Consider the following 22639-nt stretch of genomic DNA (forward strand, 5'->3'; position numbering starts at 1 on the left):
TTTTTTTTTTTTTTTTTTTTTATAATATTTTTTTTATCCTAAACTCTCAATTTCATGAGTAAAAATCATTGAGACATATATGGTATTGTTAGAGGTAGAATTTAACCATGAGGTTGAATGTAAGTGGCACAATGAGAGTGGGTTATCATAAGGGGCGATTAGTCGTGACGAGATCGTAGAAGGCCAAATCAACTCATCATACCCGATCCTTTTGGTTGATTTCTCAAGGGTCTTGTAAATAGCCTAATTGGTCGACCCCCTGAGTTGATTTGGCCAAGGCTTCACGATTTTAAAATACGTCTACTAGGAAGAGATTTCCACGCTCTTGTAAGAAATGTTTCGTTTTCCTCTCCAATCAAAGTAGGATCTTATAATTCACCTTCTTGAGCCCCAACATTTTCATTGACGCACCGCTCGATGTCTAGCTTGGATACTATTTATAACAATCCAAGCCCACTGCAAACCAATATTGTTCACCTTGGCCCGTTACGTATCGCTATCAGCCTCACAATTTTAAAACATGTTTACTGTGAAAAAGGTCACGAGACATTTCTTATAGGAGTGTGGAAACCTCTTCTTAGTAGACGCGTTTTAGAATCATGAGGCTAACGACAATGCGTAACAAACCAAAGTGGACAATATCTACTAGCAGTGGACTTGAGCTATTACACTATGCATGGATAATCATTGAACAAATATCTTGATCTAGATCATAAACGAGTTTCCACACATTTGCAGAGGAACTAGTACAAACATCATCACTACTTTCTTCCCTGGGTCCTTTTCTTAAATGAAGTATTAATTGTCTTGCCACAAGTGCAAGTTTATAACTAGACCTCTTCCTCATTAAGACACTGACTCATCAAAGACAGCAACTATATTACTCCTACAGACTGATATTCATAATTCATTAAAATCAAACTGGCTGATGAACATTGCAGACTTATTCTGATGATTACTGCTAGATGAACTCAAGGGTAGGGTGTTTCTTTTACACCACTAATCTTGGCTGGGATTGGTACCTCAAATCCAGGATTTGGAATGAAATTATCATCTCCACCGGGGATATATTGACGTCTTGGAGCTGGGTTTGTGCCATATGAGCCTGCCTGCCCTTCTCCAGAGCTGCCTTTGTCATGCGGTGACAGTGTGAAGAAACCTATGTTATATGTCTTGTGCCTTTGCCTTTGTTACGGATGTATGAAGATGCCTATAGAACGTGTCTACTAAGGAAAGATTTTACATACCTTTATATGAAGTGTTTTGTTCCACTCTCCAACTTAAGAGATCAAAGTTGGATTGTGAGATCACACATTGATTGAAGGGAGGAACGAGTGCAATGTTGAGCTCCGAAGGGGGGTGAATTGTGGATTCCCACGTCGGTTGGAGAGGGGAACGTGGAAACCTTTTCTTAGAGGATTGCTTCGTTCCACTCTCCAATCGAAGGGATTGGGGTTGGATTGTGAGATCCCACATCGATCGGAGAGGAACGAGTGCGACGTTGAGCTTCAAACGGGAGTGGATTGTGGATTCCCACATCAGTTGGAGAGGGGAATGTGGAAACCTCTTACTAACAGATACGTTTTAAAATCTTAAGAAAAAGTCCGAAAAAGAAAGTTCAAAGAAAACAATATCTACTAGCTAGCGGTGGAGTATAGAGACAATGGCAGCAGGAAAGGTTGGTGGGTGGTTTTAATCTCTCAATTGGGAAGCTATCTAGACTGGAATGTCTCGTGGGTATGCTGTGACCACTGAAGTCTGCAACTGTCATGATGAATTGGGTGAGGAGGTGAGCGTGGGGGAGTGTGCTTTAGCCATGTGAAACAAGGTACTAACCATTATGTTTCTGTTGTCACACTCGCTTTGGTTGAATAAACAAAAGTTTTGTTGAACTCAAAAGGTAAAATTTTTTGTAATTCTTTCTCTTTTGAGTACCAACTTGATTGTTTTTAATCTTAGTCACTCATTGTTTTTCTTGGATATTGTATACACACTTTAGTTTCATTGCTTTCTAAAAAAACTCATGTGACAAGCATGCCATGACTTAGACAGCATAGGTAGCCTCTACATAACGATGTCTATCAAGAATAAACGGATATTTATAAAGTATAGCACTCATATCAATCTTGTAAGTGTCGTGTAGTGTTCGACTTAATGAAGCAGAAAAGTATACACTTATATCAATCTCGTAAGTGTCGTGTAGTGTTCGACTTTCACATCCATAGCTAATGATTAAACCATCTACACCAAACGTCTTTATGATTAGATTGAAAATGGATCAAATGTTCCCTGTTCATAGGGAGTTGAAGTTATGAATTGAATTCTTCCATGGAAGCTCAAACCAAGTTTTTGTGCATTGTAGTGATACAAAATGATGGCCGGAATTGAGTTGTTCATCCGCCATTACAACCTTCTTCAACTATGTTCTTAGTACAAGAAAATCTAGGAAGTTGAATCAGGGAGTTTACTCTTGTTACACCCTCCAATCCTAACCAATTCTCATCTTTAGCACAGATTGATTCTCCATTCTCTTTGCTTTGTGAACATCGCCCTCCGATTTGCTCTTTTTCTTCCGATGATCGGACCGTATCGTTCCTCTGTAAACTTGGCTCCAACCTCTGCTCTTCATCTGAATTTTCCGTGTGATACATTTCATCGGTTTGAAGAGTTGCAAGAGATTGTTCTTCATTTTCTGAATTTGAATCCATTTTCCCGTCCAAGAATAAGCAAACGACTGCACAGTCGTCCATTTTTGAAGTAGGGTACTTGAGCTTCCATTCACGAGCAGCCGAGTCTACCACCATCCGAGCTGCCGATGAGCGAGTTGGGGCAGAATGAACTATCTCAACCACCTCTTGGTTGCTCAATACGTCCCAAACCTGCAAAGGAACTGTCTTGAATTCTGGAGATTGACAATTGAAATGAAATTCAAACACAGGCTTGCTTCTGCTTGCCTGCAGAATTAGGGAATTAGGGAAGTTACCCCATCTGAAGCAAGGACAACAAACAGATCGTTATCTGTAAGTACACGGTGCGAAAATTCGGGAATAGAGATAACTCCATAGTCCTTCAAACAGAAGTCGCCAAACGCTCGAGCCATGGCTAAGCCAGGTGCATTGTCAAATGGCAGCCACACTCTTGGCACTTCTGGCTCATCTTGCAATGCAAACACCCTTCCTTTACACTTCTTTATCCTTTCAGCTTCTCCTAGAAGATGAACAAACAAGCAAATTAGAATCACGTATTAGTTCGTAAAAGTAACGTAATGGACTGGACGTACTGGGTAAATCAGGCTTTAGATCTACTGTCAATTGGGTTGCTACAGGCGAATCACTGCTATCTTTCGATCCGAGAATTGCTCGAGAATCCCCGATACTTCCCACGAATAGATCGGAACCCTGTAGGTAAATCAAAATTACTGAAAGAAACAGCGAGCAAATCCAAAAACAAAGCTGCGAATTACGTATTTACGTGTACCTGCTTAACCAGAGTGACCGCAGTACAACCACTGCAGAAACAGTCCACTTTGGGATGAGATTTGAGCTCCTTATCCATGGCTTTATATGATTTGAGAAAAGCTTTTCTCCATAAAGAACTTGATTTATCCTCCTGCGAGCCATCCATGTCGTGTCGTTCACCATCTGCTGAATTCTTCTGACTCCACCGGAAACAAGAAGTTCTATCTGATCTGTTATGCTTTAACTGAGATGACTCCCAGGATGACTCCAGCTTTCTTGGAAGAACATCTCTAACCTTTCGTGCAACGACATGACCATGAGGGCCGTGACCATCAAATACCCCACAAAAAATTGCACCATCTGATATGAAGTCCTAGAGAAATCGAACCCCTCATAAGAAAACATGTAAAACAACAGAATATCGAAGCCGATACATTGATCTAACTAAATAGCCACACACATACAATACCGAACCGAACAATCCAACAAGACCGGATAGAAAAACTTACTTCCCACACAACCATGGCATCCTGATTTATCCCCTTGCGACCCTGCTGAGTGAAAATGCAAGAATTTCGAGTCTTCCCATTATAAACAAGCCTATTCGGTATAGAATTCAAATGCTGAATAGAAAAGGTATGATCTGAAAATGTTCTTTTTCTTTCAATCCGGCCAGAAACTCTAATCCCCAAACAGGATCCAGAAATCCTCTCTCCATTGGCTCCCCCATTGCAGCTACACTGATTGCCAGTAGACAAACAGATCCCCATTTACTCAGCTCCACAAATTAAGAAGACATCTGATTGACAACCTCAAACATATCAGATTGGTATCAAGTTTCTGATTTACTCAAGAACAATCAGTGAAGCAGAAGGGTCAAGAACTCAGGTTAATCAGAGACTCAGATGTTAAAACATTTGAAGTTAAGCTCAGTGGATACTGAGAACAGAGGAAGAGAGCTAGTTAAAGAAAAAGCATGTGGAGTAGAAACATTATATACTAAAAAGGGAGCTGGCTTCATAATTTTGTCGTTGATCAGAGATTCACGTTGACAGAAACGATATGGGCAAGAGAATTTTGTCTTAAAATAATGGATAGATCTCGGTACACGTTCACAAACACATATACAACAAAACATATACAAATTCAGAACATGTCCAAGAGCCAAAACTCCTGTCCTGCCAATGGATTATTATAATTGAACTACCAATTCTTAGCCTCAAAAGATAGAACAATACACAGAATTAGGCAAGCTTATACCATGAAAGCATATCAATTAACAAAGTAAAAGGGGGGAAAAAGTGAAAAATAAGAAGTGGGTATGATGAATTGAAGAACGTAAAGCAAGAAAAAAGTGAAGTTTCAAAATGGAAGGACCAAAGAATGGCAATAAATAGCAGGCTCCATTTCTTAGTCAACAAAGCTCAAAATTGAAAGAGAAGAGAGGGGGAAATTGAAAATGCATTAAAGCGGTGGAGCAGATCATAAGAACAAACAACAAATAAGGGAAGAAACAAAATGAAGGAGAACAAAGACACAAAGTGTTGAGGATTATTGGGATTGGGAGTGTCCCACATTGGTTAATTTAGTGGAAGATCATGGGTTTATAAGTGAGGAATACTATCTTCATTGGTATGAGGCCTTTTGGGGAAGCCCAAAGCAAAGCCATGAGAGCTTATGCTCAAAGTGGACAATATCATACCATTGTGGAGAGTCGTGATTCCTAACAAATGTTGAACACAACTCACTGTGGGAAACACTCGCTCTCTTTATTAAGACCAATCGAGAAGAGAATACAAGACACTCTGTAGAATACTTCTGCTTTTTATTGTTTTTTTAGATTTCTTGGATGAATAACCTAGGTAGGGTGGGGTATTTATACTGAACCTAAACCATCTATATTTAACCAATCTAAATCTAGACCTAACAAATCTAAATCTTTCTCCTAAAATATTTAGATATAACCTAGGTAGGGTGGGGTATTTATACTGAACCTAAACCATCTATATTTAACCAATCTAAATCTAGACCTAACAAATCTAAATCTTTCTCCTAAAATATTTAGATCTCTTTCTCCTAAAATCTCTACTAAAATAAATATACTGGGCTCGTACAATTATTGGGCTTGACTCTATTGGGCTAGTACAATTATTGGGCTTGACTCTATTGAGCTAGTGATGATATTTCAACACTCCCCCTCAGCACTAGTCCTCATTCGCTGCATCATGTTGAGCTGACAGTGAAAGCTCTCACGTTTGCCAATATTCAGCCCTTTTGTAAACAAGTCTGCTACTTGGTCATCTGTCTTGATCTGCTGCATCTCGATTTCTTCCTTTAGGACCTTCTCTCTAATGAAATGGTAGTGCACCTCCACAAGCTTTGTTCTAGCACGAAACACCGGATTTTCTGCTAGGCGAATCGCAGATTGGTTGTCGCAATGAAGTGGTATTGGATACTCAATTTTCTGGTGCCAATCTTCCATCAAAAGTTTTAACCATGTATTTTCCTGAGCTGCTCTATACTCTGCTTCTGTAGTTGATAATGATACTGTTGGTTGTCTCTTGCTACACCAAGAAATTGTTCCCGAACCAAACTTGAACACATACCCAGTGGTTGGCCTCCAAGTATCATGGTCTCCTGCATAGTCAGCATCACTATATCCAGCTAGCTTCCAGTCTTTGCTTCTTTTGTATAAACGATCGTAATTGATTGTACCTTTGACATATCTCAAGGTTCGTCGAGACGCATCCAAATGAGCCTTCTTCGGATTTTGCATATATTGATCAATGACACCAACTTTATTTTCGAATTTCTTCGATTGGTTCATGTAGAACTCTCTGTTTAACTCTCCATGCAAGAAAGCATTATTCATATCCATCTGCCATAATTTCCAATCTTTATTTACCGTAAGTACTGGAGGAACTTGTACGATAATGATCTTTGCCATTGGACTAAACGTTTCATCATAGTCTAGTCCATATTCTTTAGAGAACCCTGAATCTATAGTCTGAGCTTTGTATCTCACGATTGATCCATCCGGGGTACACATTATTTCGTAAGCCCACTTGCAAGAGATGAGTTTGGTATCTCTTGGTCTTGGCACTAATTCCCAAGTCTGATTTTGTTCCAGGGCTATAGTTTCTTCCTCCATCGCTTTCTGCCAAGCTGAGTTTTGTGATGCTTCTTCATATGTCTCCGGCTCATTAACTTCGTCTTCTACTGCGTTGGCACACTCTGGATTTGCCTTTAGGATTATTTCTGAATGTCTGAGTTGTTGAGGTGTCATTTCATTTTCACTAGGCTCGCTTGGTTGAGTCACTTCTTGCTCACCAACACTAGTGTCACTTGAATCTTCAGGCATATCAGCACTTAAGCAAATGTGCACAATTTGCTCCACCGTCTTTTGTGGAAGAATCTCTTCAGTTTGCTCCCCTATGTTCTGGAGAAGAATTTCTTCAATTTGCTCCCCCATGTCCTGGAGAAGAATGTCTTCAGTTTGCTCCCCCATGTCCTGGAGAAGAATGTCTTCAGTTTGCTCCCCCATGTCCTGGAGAAGAATGTCTTCAGTTTGCTCCCTCGTGTTCTGTAGAAGAATTTCTTCAATTTGCTCAAGGTGTGGTAATACTTCCTTCTCTAAGGGCCACCCATCTTCCATTGCACCACTTTGATCGTCAATCATGTGGTTTAAGCATCTGGAATCAATAATCCAGTCATCCTCATAATCGATATGCTCTTCCATCATTGCCATGAGTGCTAGCTCGTCTTCTACTGTTGGACATAGCACCTCTGCATCCCATTCATCCTCTATCTTCTTTTTGGATATTGCCACATTGCTTTCAACCGACTTTTTCCTGGACCAACAATCTCTAGACATGTGGCCCTTTTTCCTGCAATTATAGCAAATACCTTCAAATCTCTTTCCTTGGAAACTCTTGTTGTCGTTCTTCTCAGCTCTCTCAGGTTGTGCAGTTCCTTGGTGGCTTCTTCTTTTGTCACCATTGTATCCACGTTTGGTAGACGGCCTATTATTGCTCCGACTTTCACTCGTGTAGAGTGCTTCTTCTTCACCCTTCAATGTGAAGCCTCCCATTTGTTTAGCCATGGCTTCTTGGCTGGCTAACAAATTTTCGAACTCTACCAGTGATGGTTGAGTGGGCCATCCTTGTACAGCAGCAATGAAGCTTCGATATTCTGGTCGCAATCCGTGGATTATAATCCTCTTCATTCGAGATTCTACAATGGCGGACTTTGGGTCTAGTTCAGTAATCTCCCGACAGATCGATTTAACCTTGTGGAAGTACTGAGCAATCGTCATATCACGTTGTGTAATTGACAACAACTCATTCTCCAAAAGTTGTAGTCTCGTATCGTTCTTCTTTGAGAACAACATCACGAACGTGTCCCATGCTTCTTTCGGTGTCTTGTCATCCCAAATATGTTCTAACATCTCTTCTCCGATGGTGGTCTTCAAGGCAAACATTGCTTTGCCTGCTTTGATTCTCCATTTGCGCAAGGCGTCGTTAGAATCCTCCTCTGGCGGCGTAGTTTCACACCCACCAACGATCTCCCAAAGATCTTGTCCTTGTAAATAGGACATCATGCATGTTGCCCACGTGTTGTAGTTGTTGTTGTTGAGTTTCTTGATTCCTCCAACGATTTGGAAATCACCCATCGTGTTGGTCATACCTCAGTAATACCAAACAAGTTCTTTTGACACAAGACTTGCAGAGTCACAGACTTCTCACGACACAAAAGAAACTCACTCACCACTAAACTCAAGAAATCGTTTCTGATGTGGAAGATCAGACAGAGCTGCAACCACAGAGCATACTAAGGATTCCAAGAGATCAGATAACCTACACTAACCTCGCTCTGATACCAAATGTTGAACACAACTCACTGTGGGAAACACTCGCTCTCTTTATTAAGACCAATCGAGAAGAGAATACAAGACACTCTGTAGAATACTTCTGCTTTTTATTGTTTTTTTAGATTTCTTGGATGAATAACCTAGGTAGGGTGGGGGTATTTATACTAAGAGTAAACAATCTATATTTAACCAATCTAAATCTAGACCTAACCGATTTGAATCTAGACCTAACAAATTGAATCTTTCTCCTAAAATATCTACATCTCTTTCTCCTAAAATCTCTACTAAAATAAATATACTGGGCTCGTACAATTATTGGGCTTGACTCTATTGGGCTAGTACAATTATTGGGCTTGACTCTATTGAGCTAGTGATGATATTTCAACACAAAGCCTACCCAGAAAAGTAAAAGAAAGAAATGGAATTGAGTAATGAGTACGATGCGAAATGGGTTGAAATCTAAAAGACAAAGGGAAAGAAGTACCTGGAGAGGAGAGGAGAGGAGAGGAGAGGAGAGGGAGCGAAGCTGTGAGCAATGGGACGGAACAAATGGAAGAGGAGTGAAAGCAGAAGGGTTTGTTAATTTTGTTAAGATTTTTTTGGTTATTTTGGTTTATGGAGAAGGTGGGCAGATGGTGCCATAAATTCAAAAGCCGAGCATAAAGTAGAAAAGAGAGAGAGAGAGAGAGACGGGGCATTAAAAGCTCTCACCGTCTTCTTCGTGATTAAAAAGATTGCTTTTTTTTTTTCTTTTTCTTTTTCTTTTTCCTCTCCTTGAAAAAACAAATAAAGGTCTTGAATTTGAAAAATGTATTTTGGGGGTAATAATAATGTTTTTTTTAAGGTGAAATTGATAAAAAAAAAAGGATGACCCATCTCACGAAAACGGTACACGATGTCATCTTCACTCAGATTAATATCACTCAACGTTGATTAAACAATAGAAGGTATCGGGCACAACATCTTATCTAGTGTGAGTATCTTCTTTATAAGTTTCTTTAATCATCGGCCTGGAGATAAGCTACCGAAAAGATGGCTTAGAGAAACATAGTCAACTCTAACTATGTTAACAAAAACAAAAACCCTATCCAGCTCTCTCGATGATTGTTGAAGTAAAACGAAAGAGTATAATATCGATTTGAGACGAGAATAGCCACCTCGACACAAACCTAACTCAAACGTGTGGTCATATTCTCGATGTATGGACAGATTGTATCGATACCCTCTACAAATGTTGTTGTTTGGCGTTTTACCTTTATCTTTATTCAACAGAGCTCCAAATTTCAACATTTTACGCACCATATATGCCCCTCTCTCTATCTCCCTCAACATCACTACATAGTGGACTTATCCCTTTATGTTTTCCTTTTTATCTTCCATTTGTTCTCTTTAATCACCCAAATCATTCTTTTTAAATTTTAAAATTTTAAAATTTTAATATACCTTTCCCTTTAATCACCCAAATCATTGTTAATAGGCCCTATTAACAATGTCGGCCCATTAGTTCAAGCCCGTTTCTTGTCGGCCCATTAGTTTTACTCGGCCCTTTTAACAATATCGGCCCATTAGTTCAAGCCCGTTACTTGTCAGCCCATTAGTTTTATTAGCCCTATTAACAATGTCGGCCCATTAGTTCAAGCCCGTTTCTTTCAGCCCATTAGTTTTATTAGGCCTATTAACAATATCGGCCCATTAGTTCAATCCATTACCTGTCAGCCCATTAGTTTTATTAGGCCTATTAACGATGTCGGCCCATTAGTTCAAGCCGTTACTTGTCAGCCCATTAATTTTATTAGCCCAACTAACAATGTCGGCCCATTAATTAAAGCCGTTTCTTGTCAGCCCATTAGTTTTAGTAGGCCTATTAACAATGTCGGCCCATTAGTTCAAACCCGTTTCTTGCCAGCCCATTAGTTTTATTAAGCCTATTAACAATGTCCGCCCATTAGTTCAAGCCCGTTTCTTGTCAGCCCATTAGTTTTATTAGGCTTATTAACCATGCCGGCCCATTAGTTCAAGCCCGTTTCTTGTCAGCCCATTAGTTTTATTAGGCCCTATTAACGATGTCAGCCCATTAGTTTAAGCCTTTTTCTTTTCAACACATTAGTTTAAGCCTGTTTTTTGTCAGCTTATTAGTTTAAGGCTGTTTCTTTTCAGCCCATTAGTTTAAGCCTATTTCTTGTCGGCCCATTAGTTTTTTGGGCCGTAATAAAAAGATTAGCCCATTAGTTTAAGCATGATTCTGTCAGCCCATTAGTTTTACTGGGCTGTATTAGCAAGAGAAGCCCATAGTTCAAACCTGATCAGTTTTATTGGGCCCTATTAACAAGGTAAGCCCATTCTTCCATCCATATTGTCATCGGCCAGCAATAAGTCGGTCTCTAAATGATAGCTATTTAATTAATTTATGAGATAAAAATATTCAAATGACCTCAATTTATTTTTTCTTTTGTATTTTTGCTCAGGATACATATTATATATATATATATATATTATTTATTTCTATAATAATTTTTTTTTATTTAATCTCCTGCTACTCTTTAAAATATATATTTTTTAATTTTTAAAAATTAATTATTAAAATATATATTGAAATTGATGGCAAATCTTAACTTAATGTTTGAAAATAACTAAATATTTTATTTTTACTGTTCGGATTCATCGTTATTTTAATTGAAAAAAATTAACTCGAACAATTATGTTTGATTTTGAATATATCTCGACCCGACCCAATCCAATCGAGAAACACCCATAGTTTTATCCAAATCGGAAATGTTAAAAAAATAAAAAAAGAATAAATTAAAAAGTTTTAATGATTAAATGTTGGGATCTGATCGAAATATTGAGATTGGGCCCATATTTTGATGCAAGCCCATTGTTTGGTGTTTTGTTAATTACCTCAAGTCTTAATACACGAGTCACAAATTCTTTACATTATACAAACCGTGTCTAATTTTAATAAATGTATTAATCACATTGAATTTCATAAAATATTTATATAACAAAAACACAGAAAATACAAAGGTATGGTCAATTTTTAATTCAGACATTTAAAATTACGACCAGCAGAATTAAAATGTGCCGTGCCCTCTTTTTTTTATATATAAAATATCAAACAAATTGGTTTATATTATAAATTTAAATAATAATAAAACAAATTGGACACAAACATTTTTTTTATAAAAATATTTAAATTAGAAGACATATCACACTCCTTTAATATAATAATAATAATTATTATTATTATTATTATTAAATTAAGCTTATAAATATTAAGAAATGTTTTAAAATTTGAAAATATTATTTTATTTTTAGAATTAGGTTAAAAATTGAAAAAAAAATTAAAGAAATCAAATAATTATAGAATATAGTCTCATAATTGACCGGGACCACTTTGTTAGGCACAATCCATATTTGACTTTCTCCATAATTTCCACCTTCACTTTCATCTAAATATCATAACATTTGGAAAGCTCAGCCTTGTTTCTTCATTTCCTAATCCTCCCCCTTCTCTATGGTCTTCTTCGTTGTGCCGTAAAAATATAATAGAGTCCGTTAAAATTAGAACGTTACACGGACTATGTTGAGTTAGATTAGAGAAATTTTTTGAACCGGTCCAAAAATTCGGGTTCATTGAGTTAGTGACCCAAACAATTCGAGTAGAGTTCATAATCCAACCCAACCGTCTATTTTCAAGTTGAGTAGGGTTAAATCATACTTATCCATAATACCATACATGTTAAATCAGTAACTAAAACATCATAAATTTCAAATATCAAACATTCACAAGTCATAACGAATTACCAACATCGGTTATAAACATCAAATATCTTTTATCTTCGTAATAATCTTAAAAGTAGGTTAGGATAGAGTTGAGCTGTAACCCTATTTTCGAATTGATCGAGTTGACATGACTAAAAAAATGTCAACCTACAATCATCCCGAATTTTCAATCTTCCAAAAATTCAATCAAATCCAAATCGAAAAAGAGTTAAACTAGTACCTAATTCAACAAAAATGTTGATTTTTTTATAAAAAAATATAGAAACAATTATGTATATTTTCAAAAAAATTAATTTGACTTGGATTATTTGAAAATTGTTGTTATTAAAACCTTAAATATATCAAAACAACTAACTTCTAGTTTTTCTAATCAGTCAAATCCAAAGTCTTTATATCAATTTTTTTCTTAATAGAGATACCAATTCAACATTATTTTAAAAGTTAAAATTGTTACCATGGTAAAAAAGTTATTTTTATTTTACCACCAGTAAAATTTTATAAATTAAAAAAAGACATTTAAAAATTAAAAAATATTAACTTTGATGATATGATGAAAAGGAAATTTGTGGATTGGAAATTGGAATAGTTTTTTCTTGCGTGAAGAAAAAGTAAAAGAAAAAAAAAAAAGATAACGGATGATAATTCGGTTGACAAAATGGAACGCAGGCATACACAAAATTACTAAGTTTTATCCTTTAAAATATTTATTGAATTAAAATTTTTAAAAATGTTTAATAAATATTTATTTTTTTAAATTGACACAAATTTTGATTATATCTCTGATAAATATATTAATTCTTTTATTTTTTTATTTTTTGAACACATTCAGAAATTAATTTTACAAAACATTATGATCATTAATAATACAAATTTCATGTTCTTTAAGGTTGGGGTTTAAAGTAACAAAGAATTTATGTTTAACACGAAACATAAATACCGTAATATTAGGGGATAATGTTTTTGTTTTATGCATGAAAATTATCTTATGCCGCCCTCCTCTTTATTTATTTATTCTCAACACGCCTTTGAATGCGGGGAAAAGATTTTTTTTTTTATAAATATTATATTAATAAAAAATAAAACTCACGTTATTTCATTTATTAATAATTAATGAGATTTGAAGGAAAAAAAAAACACAAAAACAAAAAATGCTATAATTTATTTTTTCATTTATCTAATGAAAGCATGTTTAACTCATGATAAAAAATAATTAATTAGAATAATTATCATTAAAAATCTATAATTTCGAGTTGATTGAATTTATTAAAAAAAATCTTATACACGAATAATTAAGATTCCATAGGAATCAAATATTAAATACTTACGAATCACGCTAATGTCAAAATATTGGTAATCTTAATAACGATTTTAAAATAAGGTAGATATAAGAGTCTAAGCCCACCGTTAGTAGATATTGTTTGCTTTGGCCCATTACGTATCGACGTAAGCCACACACACAGTCTTAAAACGCGTCTACTAGGGAGAGGTTTCCACACTTTTATAAGAAATGTTTTGTTCACCTCTCCAATCGATGTTGGACCTCACAGTTCACTTCCTTGGGGCCTAGTGTCCTCACCGGCACATCGCCTGATGTATGCCTCTTATACCATTTGTAACAGTCAATGCTCACTGCTAGCAGATATTGTTCACTTTGGACCGTTACGTATCGTCGTTAGCCACACGGTTTTAAAACACGTCTACTAGGGAGAGATTTCCACACCTTTATAAGAAATGTTTAGTTCTTCTCTCCAACCGATATGAGACCTCACAATCCACCCTCCTTGGGACCTAGTGTCCTCCTTGGCACATTGCCGAGTGTCTGGCTTTAATATCATTTGTAACAGCCCAAGTCTACCGCTAGTAGATATTGTCCGTTTTAGTTCATTACGTATCACCGTCAGCCTCACGATTTTAAAATGCATATACTGGGAAGAGGCTTCCACGTATCTATAAATAATGTTTTGTTGCCCTCCCCAACCAATATGAGGTCTCGCAGATTCTTGGGTTTGTCGAGCTGACGCAAGCAAAACAGTTTCAATTTCGAAAGTGAGCCAAATTCAGAAAAAAAAAACTTCTAATATAATATAATATAATATAATAAAAGAATATTGGTGGATAAATATTTTCCGTACAATATTAAATTAAGTAATGAAATTAATGAATGGATATGTGTTTAATTATGACAGAGACAACTTAGGTAGGACACTAAATAAAAAATGAAAGTGTGGGAGGGACAGGAAGGGGGTTAATTAGCCTAACTTATAAGCATATATTATTTTTAATTAATTAATGTAACCAAAATTTGTTTTACCATAAAGTGGAAATGTAGACCAAATGCATTTGTGATTGGATTAGATGTTTTGGAGTGGGTACCTAATTAAAACCACATGTATTGTATCATATCCAACTTCTTTTAATTTACATTAACACCCTCCTCAATTTCATTACTAAATTAATGAACCCTGAACTTTGAAGGATCAACTAGATTAGTCGAAAATGACTAATGTTACGATCGCACTCTTGTGGCAGTGGAACATCTATTGTGCAGCACTTGTTCTAACCCAGTTAACAAGTCAGTCGTACGAAAGTTGGACTTGTGAACAACGTATTGAAAAACGTGAGCGAAAAAATGCACGAAAAACAATTTGAAGGAAGTCAATATTCGTAAGCCAAAAACAAATAAGCAACATGAATAATTGACAACTAATCACATTCCATATAGTACATTTTGGAGCATTTTAATCCTGGCGAGTGTAGACATGGTTTTAGTGACGAATCATACAACCATGTATTGACACAATAAGAAAAGATTTTGCCGGGTGGACCCCACCATTTATTTCAATCTCATTACGTACAAATTTTTTTATTTTTATCTTTACATAGATTAAATTCTTTACGTTTTTTTTTTTTTTAATTAAAGTGAGGACGGGATAGAGAAATAATTGGTCTCCATCCGGTCAATGAATAGAAAACTCATTCTATTTCATCTATGTCTCCTGTTTCGGGTAGATATGGAGTCGGATAGGTTAAATAGACACCTTTATTTATATAATATTTTTATTTGAAAAAGTCTTATTATTTAAAATTCAACGTAACAGTTTTAGGTTAAATAATTCGATTATTGTCGCCTTGTTTCGCAATTAAGCAGGTGCCCCTTAAAAGAAACAAAAGAAAATAAATGTTTTGACTTTTTGTATATATTTATCATAATAATTTAATAAATACTTTTCCTACGCACCGACAAAAATATCTAAAAAAAAAACAAATTAATATATTTCTAATTTAAAATCAAAATGGTAATTTTTCGTCCTGCCTTAATTTACTTTTCCTCAATTAATGGGATTGGCATACTTACAATTTTATTATAAAACAAATAATTTTTATTTTTATTATATAATATAAAAAAGTTTATAAATTTATAAAGATAAAATAATATTAAGTTTAATTTGTTTATGTGAATAGAAAGACTTTATGTCTACGTAAGGACATTCCAATTAAATTAAGCATATTCTTACCAAGCTTCTTAAAATCAATATTATTTATTATTCTCATTATTAGAAAATAAATTATAGTATTTTATTATTCTCATTAAAAAATATTAATGGAGCTTCCTTCCAATCTTACTTATTTATTGTTCAAGTGAATTGCGTGTAAAATTTATAAATAAGGTCTAAAATGTTATTTTTGAAAATATATGGATCAAAATAAATAATAAAGGCAAGGATCCAAAGAATATTTAAAATCTTAAATTTTTAATAATTAAAGAAAAATATCTATCCATTCATAATAAATGAATTTTAATTAAATGTTTAAAAATAAATAATAAATTTTATTTTTATAAAAAATTTGAATAAATGACTCGAACAACATAAATCAACTCAACTATAAAAAAATTTGCTTTAAATTCATAAGTCAATAAGATTTAAATTCATTAGTTAATAAGATTTATTTGAATAAAAAAATTTACAACGGAAACAATTGAGTGGAGACTAAACAATGTTTCGTGACCAACTCAATCCACGGGACACATTTCTTTATATAGTAATAATTTCAAGAACTAGATCAGCTAAGAGTGCTTATCACTTTAGCGACATTTTTTTTAGTTCAAGACAAATAAGAAAAAAAATTATTCCCTTCATCCCAATAAAAAAAAAATAAATAAATAAAAACTCGAGTCCTCTAATTATGTATAATCCAAAAATAATAATTTTTAAATTAATAATTGAAAAAAAAAAGTTTCTTTCGATTGAGAATATAATAATTTTGGTTGAATGGTAAAGGTGTAAATCTGAATATTAATTTAAATTCAATTTCATTTCCTTCTGGAATTCTAAGTTTGAATTCAAAAATTGAACAAGATTTTCTAAACGGAATCCAAATTGTTATATAATATATATATTTTTTACTTAATCGTAGAAGATAAATATGAGTATTTTAAATTGAAACTACCCAAAATTAAATTATATATATATATTTATTTAATTTTCAAATGGGTATGAAAAATTCAAAGACCATATGCACCTTTTTGTTGAAGAAACTGACCAAAGACCCATTAAACTTTACAAAAGAGGTAAAGATAAAAATAATAAAATAAAATAAAATAAAAAGGAAAAGGGGTTTGTTAATTGGATGCTGATTTCCGGATACGCATTCTGGAAATCCCATTAAATCCCATAAATGAAAATCTGGAATTTGTGATGCCTTTATTTATATCTTCTTCTTCTTCTCTGCTTTGTGTGTGTGTGTGTGTGTGTGTTGTTCGTGGTGTTTCTGGGGAAATCTGAGGTGATCTTGATTGAAGTGTTGGGGAAGAGTGGGCGTGTTTTGTTTAGGGTTAGTTAAAAGCAGAGGAGGGAGAACCCTGCACTTTACTTGCGGGAGTTGTTTCGATTCTCTGTTCGCTCGACGGGAACCAGAACGGCTTTGCATTTTGACGCCATTGACAGCCAAGACTCTCAAACAGAGAGAGTAGAGATTCTAACTTTCCCGTGAAATTTGGTGGTTTCCGTTTCTAATCTTAGAAATTCTTTCACACGTTTGTGGGTTTATCTCCATTTTGGTTCCTATTTTCTTCGCAATCGGAAGAGCCTTTTGAAAGGAAAAAAAAGACTCCGATTATTCCTCTTCCTCTTCCTCTTCCCTTTGTCTCTCTACTCTTTCCCGGCGCTCTGTTCTTCGGTTTGCTTTCCGGGAAGCCTCTCTGCTTTGCAGGGTTGGGGGGAAGGCTCTGAATATTTCATCTCTCTCCCTCTCTTCCAAGATTATGATTCTTGACAAAGGGTCAGCACTGCAATCCAATTTGGGTTGCTTTCTTCATTGCACCACGCCCCTTGTCAATTCCCAATTCTTGCCCAAGGTTTGTCGCTGTTCTTGCTTTCTTTCTTTCCTCCCTTCATTTCCCAGTTCATGATTTATTGATCCAATCTTTGCTTCTTTTTCTTAGAGTGAGATTAGGAATCTGAATCGTCTGTGGCATCCATGGGAGAGAGAGAGGGTTGAATATTTCACCCTCGCCGATCTCTGGAATTGTTACGACGAATGGAGCGCCTACGGCGCTGGCGTTCCCATCGCCGTCAACAACGGCGAGACCCTTGTTCAATACTACGTTCCTTATCTCTCTGCAATCCAAATCTTCACCAGCAACTCCACCATCAATGGTTTCAGGTACTACCCTTTTCTTTTCATTCTGATCCAACCCTAATTCGATTCTGTTATCAAATTTTCAAGATCCATTCGATTGTTCATGAAAACCCCAAATGAGGAATTTCCCCCTTTGTGTGTAGAGATGAGTGTGGTGACAGTGAAACAAGGGATTCGTTCAGTGATTCATGCAGCGATGAGAGTGAAAGTGAAAAACTATGGAGATGGGATGGAAGCTCATCGGAAGAGGGAGGTGGATTATTAGAACAAGACAGCCCTCTATCTCTCAGTGACAGATTGGGATACCTTTACTTTCAGTATTTCGAGAGATCAACTCCATACGGAAGAGTCCCACTAATGGATAAGGTATGAAAATTCCCTTTCCTTCTTTCACTTCTCTCAATTGTTCCTGTTCTTCATCTTTGTATTATATTATCATTAGAAGAAAAGAAAATGGTGGTGGTGGTGCTGCTGCTTTTTGGATGCCGTGGAATCAAACTCTTTTTGACCCTCTAATCTGTATTCTGATTCTGATTCTATTTGTTTCATGGGGTTTCAGATCAATGAATTGGCTCGAAGATACCCTGGCCTGATGACATTGAGAAGCGTGGATCTTTCTCCTGCTAGTTGGATGGCTGTTGCCTGGTCTGTGTTTGTCTCTCTGTGCGTGTGTCTAAATTAGAGTGTTTGTGTGTATTAATGTGCTGGATGGGGTTGATTTTCAGGTACCCAATTTACCATATTCCAATGGGGAGAACCATAAAGGATTTATCGACATGTTTTCTGTCTTACCATACGCTTTCATCTTCATTTCAAGGTATGAAAATGGATGGTTTTGAAGTAAAATGGGGTTTGAAATTGAACGTGGATTGATGTTTGTTTGTAGATATGGACGTAGAAGATGAGTTTGAGAGCGGAGAAAGGAAGAGGAAAGAAGGGGAAGAGATGGCGCTGCGTGCATTTGGGCTAGCGACATACAAGATGCAAGGAAGCGTGTGGATATCTGGCAATTATGGGCGGGACCAAGAGCGAGTGGTGTCTCTTTTGAGCGTGGCGGATTCTTGGCTAAAGCAACTCAGGGTCCAGCACCATGACTTCAACTACTTCACGGGGATGATCCGTCGTGGCTAAACCAGAAAGGGGTTTTGAACCAAAAAAAAAAAAAAAGAACATCCAAATCCAAATCCAAATCCCCCATGGATGGATTTGATTGATTGATTGACCTCCAAAAACAAAAACACAAAACACAAAACACAAAAACAAAAACACAAAACAAAAAAACAAAAACAAAAAAAATCCTGGTTTTAGTTGGTTTCTCTGCTTTTGTGCAGTTTCCATGGAGAAAGTTCTGCATTTTCTTTTACTTCTTCTAACGTGTTCATCTTGATTATCAGGCGCAGGCATGCCTGAGTTTTTCATGTTTGTGTATGACTCTGTAATTGGCTGTTCTTTTCTTGCTTTTTTTTTGTTTTTTTTGTTTTTTTGTTTGGCTTAGCGATGGGGTGGTTGTGCATAGAAAACTACTTACTGACTACTCACCAGGCTTGTTCAAAGGGAGAGGAAAGCGCAGAGAGAGAGCGAGAGAGCGTAGAGAATGTTATGATTCTGTGAACTGTGATGATCCATTTCCCCCATAATGAAATGATAAACATTTAGCCCCCTACTACTACTGGCTTTGTTGTAGTAATTTTAGTGGCTCTGTTATTCTCTGTTCTACTTCTTCTCTATCTGTGTTGTCAAAACATTGAGACACCCACATGATGGAGCCAAGAATGGTAGCTTAGGAACTCAAATTGATTGATGATGGGTTGGAACAACGTGGCGTTCAATTTGATAAGATTGGATAATATAATAGCACATGTGGAGGCTGCCTGGTTATTGAAGTCTTTAAAAGATATTTCAACGCTCTCATGGAATTGGCAGATTGGTTTGTGCTGTGTAATTAACTAGGTTAGTTCGAGTTATTTATGGTAAAATGGGGATATCTATGATTAATTCCCACCGCGATACATTCTTGAAGAACCCACTATTGTTACAATATCGGGAAACCCCATCATATATTTAATCCCGCCCAGATATGTTTGCAAGTGAGATAATTGTGTCTTCAACATAGCGGCATCCCTTTTCATAAGACGGTTGAGTCCCCCCCGTCTTTTGTTACATTCTCAAGTCCCTAAACTTATGAAGTCTCTCGTTTCTGTAGTAGACTAATTTGTGGAGTCGTATTCTGAGGTGGGGCTATTAAACCTTTCTCATCTATGCTAAATTACCTATTTATTTTTGTGAAAATTGGGACGGGATTACCCATGGAGAATTTGTGGAGGTCGGGTTCTACATCGGATTTTTTTTTTTAATTTTATATTAATGTGTAAAAATTCTAATAAATCAATATATCTAATAAAGAGGGCATAAGTCTCATTGGAAAAATTAGAAAATTTTATATATATTTGGAAATGGAATTAAAAAAAAAAGTTCAATTATATATTTAGTGGACTTTAGCAAGTCTCTTTTTATATATATATATTATATTAAGCAGGGTAGGAGCAGAGTCGGTGAGGAGTATAATCTCCATCTCCAGCCCCATTTATTTAGTGGAGAGAATCCCTTCCTACTCTCCATCTCCGACCCCATTATTTTTAATGGAGAGAAATCTCTTCCAACGCTTTTTTTCATTCTCTGTACTAAATGAACATTTCTAACATCGCTTGTCTTAAAGCTGTTTTAAAATTGATGTAGTACAAGTATAGATCACGTGCATTAAAGAATTTTTTTTAATAATGACAAAGACTGAAACATATTTTATTAAGAAATTAAAAAGTGGAAGTGAAAAATCCATTTTGAACCTGGGATAAGAGTAATCGTATAAGAATTATTAATTAATAGGCCTTGTAATCAAGTTGAACAATAAAAACGATTAATTTATTTAGTCTCTCTCCAAAGTGTAAAGAATGGTTATGGTTGATGACATCTCATTCTAATCCATAGGAATAGTAATATCTCAGATCCCCAGGTTTCTAAATTTTCCGTTTTTGAAATGTTACCTGACTGATGATTAAGAAAGTGAGCATAACACATGACTTTAACCCGAACCCGAACATGTCCACTTTATAAGTATGAACATAGAGAAAAATGAAACATTTAGAGAGTCATATCACACCAGGAAACCATAAAATTAAACTTCCCATAATTATTTAATGACTTTGGGGTCCCAATACCCACAAACATCACTACTTCCAACACATGGGTCTCTCAATTTTATTTACAAATAATAATAATAATTTTTATAAGAATCAGAAAATAATTTAATTAATAAAAATATCTATAAATTTAATAAAATATCAATAAGAAGCTCAACTTTAAAAATAAAAATAAAAAATAAAAAAATACACGAAAAATGGAAAATTTTAAATTTGGGATAATGGCTAATTTAAATATATTTTTTATTGGATAAATAGCAGAAAATTGACAGATTAAATGAGATTAAAAAATAATAATTAAAACACCCCCTCTACCAAATCAAACAAATCAAATTCTGAAAATGGGATAATGGCTAATTTAAATGTTCAGATAATACAAATTTTTATGTTGAGTGACCTCTTAAGAATTATTTTTAAAACCTTGAGGGGAAGCCTAGGAGAGAAAACACGAAGAGAACAATTTCAGAAGGCCAGCCCAAAGACAATAATATGGCGAAAGGAAAAGCTTAAAGAGTAGAATATCTACTATCAATGGGCTTAGGCTGTTACAAATTCTATGTTGGGTGACGTCTTAAAAATTTTCTTAGAATGCATGTAAGTGAACATAGTAAGAACTCGGGTAGAAAAACATGCTAGAAAATCTGGTGTGAAATGTCAAATTTTATGTTAGGCGACTTCTGCTCGATTGGGACCATATTTTGTGTCCTTGAAGGAAGTAGCAATTAAGCATGAAATGATAGAAGCTAAAGGAAAATGAACCCAACTTTCTCAAGGTAGCTATGATTATGAGCACTTTTCCAATTTTCTGATGCACATTATTTTATTCTGACCATATGTTTATATATTTTAATGCACAAAATAATGCGACTTTTGAACTTTGGTATGAATATAATTGAGTTGGGATGTGACAGCAGTTGAAATATTAATGTTGGTAACTTTTAAACAATTACATTGCTACCAATTGAAAATGTTGTCCCTTCATCATCACGATGTTCATATTATAAGGTATTAAAAAATATGAACAAATCTCTCGTCATGTGCTTTTGGTGTCCAGTAGTCGACGTCCTTAAAAGCCAGACTTTAAAAAGAAGTCTCCATGAATCTTTTCTATACATAACCTTATTGTATCGTTTTATCAAACTATCATAACAATAACGTTTACTATACATAACTTTATGCAGCTCTAGACTATGACACATGCATAAGGTAGTCGCATTTATTTTTCTTAGACTTAGGTTAAAATAGGGTGTTCTTAATTTAATCGTTCATTTATTTTATTTAGTCCTTTGTAGTGTCGTTCTAACAATGTCTTCGAACGCATAAGTTAATGATTGTGTTCTAAGATCAAAGCTATGTTTTATGAAAGTTTAAGTGAAGTATTTCCGCATTTAATGTTTATGATATGTATACAGTAGCGACTTTAGATTAAGTAGAAAATTTCAGATCGTTACATACTACTTCTAAGTTTGATTAACACAGTCCATGTGATATTTTTTTTTTTGTTGAAAAAATGGGTTAAATTCATAAAACTATAGCATCCTATGAACCTAGACATTAGTCTTGGAAAATGAATAAATGTGTTTGGCATTACTTTAACGACTCTCGTGTTAAGTTTGCTCTTGTTACATCGTTCTAAGTTTGCTCTTGTCACATCGTTCTGGTCCACCTTGAAAATAAACTTGAGAACCTAC

At 35.3% G+C, this 22639-nt stretch overlaps 2 protein-coding genes across 3 annotated transcripts; one reads left to right on the forward strand and one right to left on the reverse strand.

Moving 5' to 3' along the window:
* Positions 1 to 2274: 2274 nt before the first annotated feature.
* On the reverse strand, positions 2275 to 8984 carry LOC111451280 (probable protein phosphatase 2C 52). 2 transcript variants are annotated; one of them, XM_023091637.1, is made up of 6 exons: positions 8821 to 8984; positions 3968 to 4260; positions 3478 to 3831; positions 3281 to 3398; positions 2984 to 3207; positions 2275 to 2879 (listed from the first exon to the last, which is right to left on the reverse strand). In XM_023091637.1, exons 2-6 carry the CDS (start codon positions 4226 to 4228, stop codon positions 2394 to 2396), a joined length of 1443 nt encoding a protein of 480 aa, XP_022947405.1. In that variant the 5' UTR covers positions 4229 to 4260; positions 8821 to 8984; the 3' UTR covers positions 2275 to 2393. The 2 variants fall into 2 exon arrangements, with proteins under 2 accessions (XP_022947405.1, XP_022947404.1); XM_023091636.1 differs by having other exon boundaries at positions 3968 to 4257; positions 8813 to 8984.
* Positions 8985 to 16744: 7760 nt separating this feature from the next.
* Positions 16745 to 19414, forward strand: LOC111451281. The gene is made up of 6 exons (XM_023091638.1): positions 16745 to 17467; positions 17555 to 17775; positions 17895 to 18117; positions 18311 to 18396; positions 18477 to 18568; positions 18638 to 19414. Exons 1-6 carry the CDS (start codon positions 17375 to 17377, stop codon positions 18880 to 18882), a joined length of 960 nt encoding a protein of 319 aa, XP_022947406.1. The 5' UTR covers positions 16745 to 17374; the 3' UTR covers positions 18883 to 19414.
* Positions 19415 to 22639: the final 3225 nt, after the last annotated feature.

Source organism: Cucurbita moschata, unplaced genomic scaffold, assembly GCF_002738365.1.
Source record: "Cucurbita moschata cultivar Rifu unplaced genomic scaffold, Cmos_1.0 Cmo_Scf00013, whole genome shotgun sequence".
In the NCBI taxonomy this organism is placed as follows: domain Eukaryota; kingdom Viridiplantae; phylum Streptophyta; class Magnoliopsida; order Cucurbitales; family Cucurbitaceae; genus Cucurbita; species Cucurbita moschata.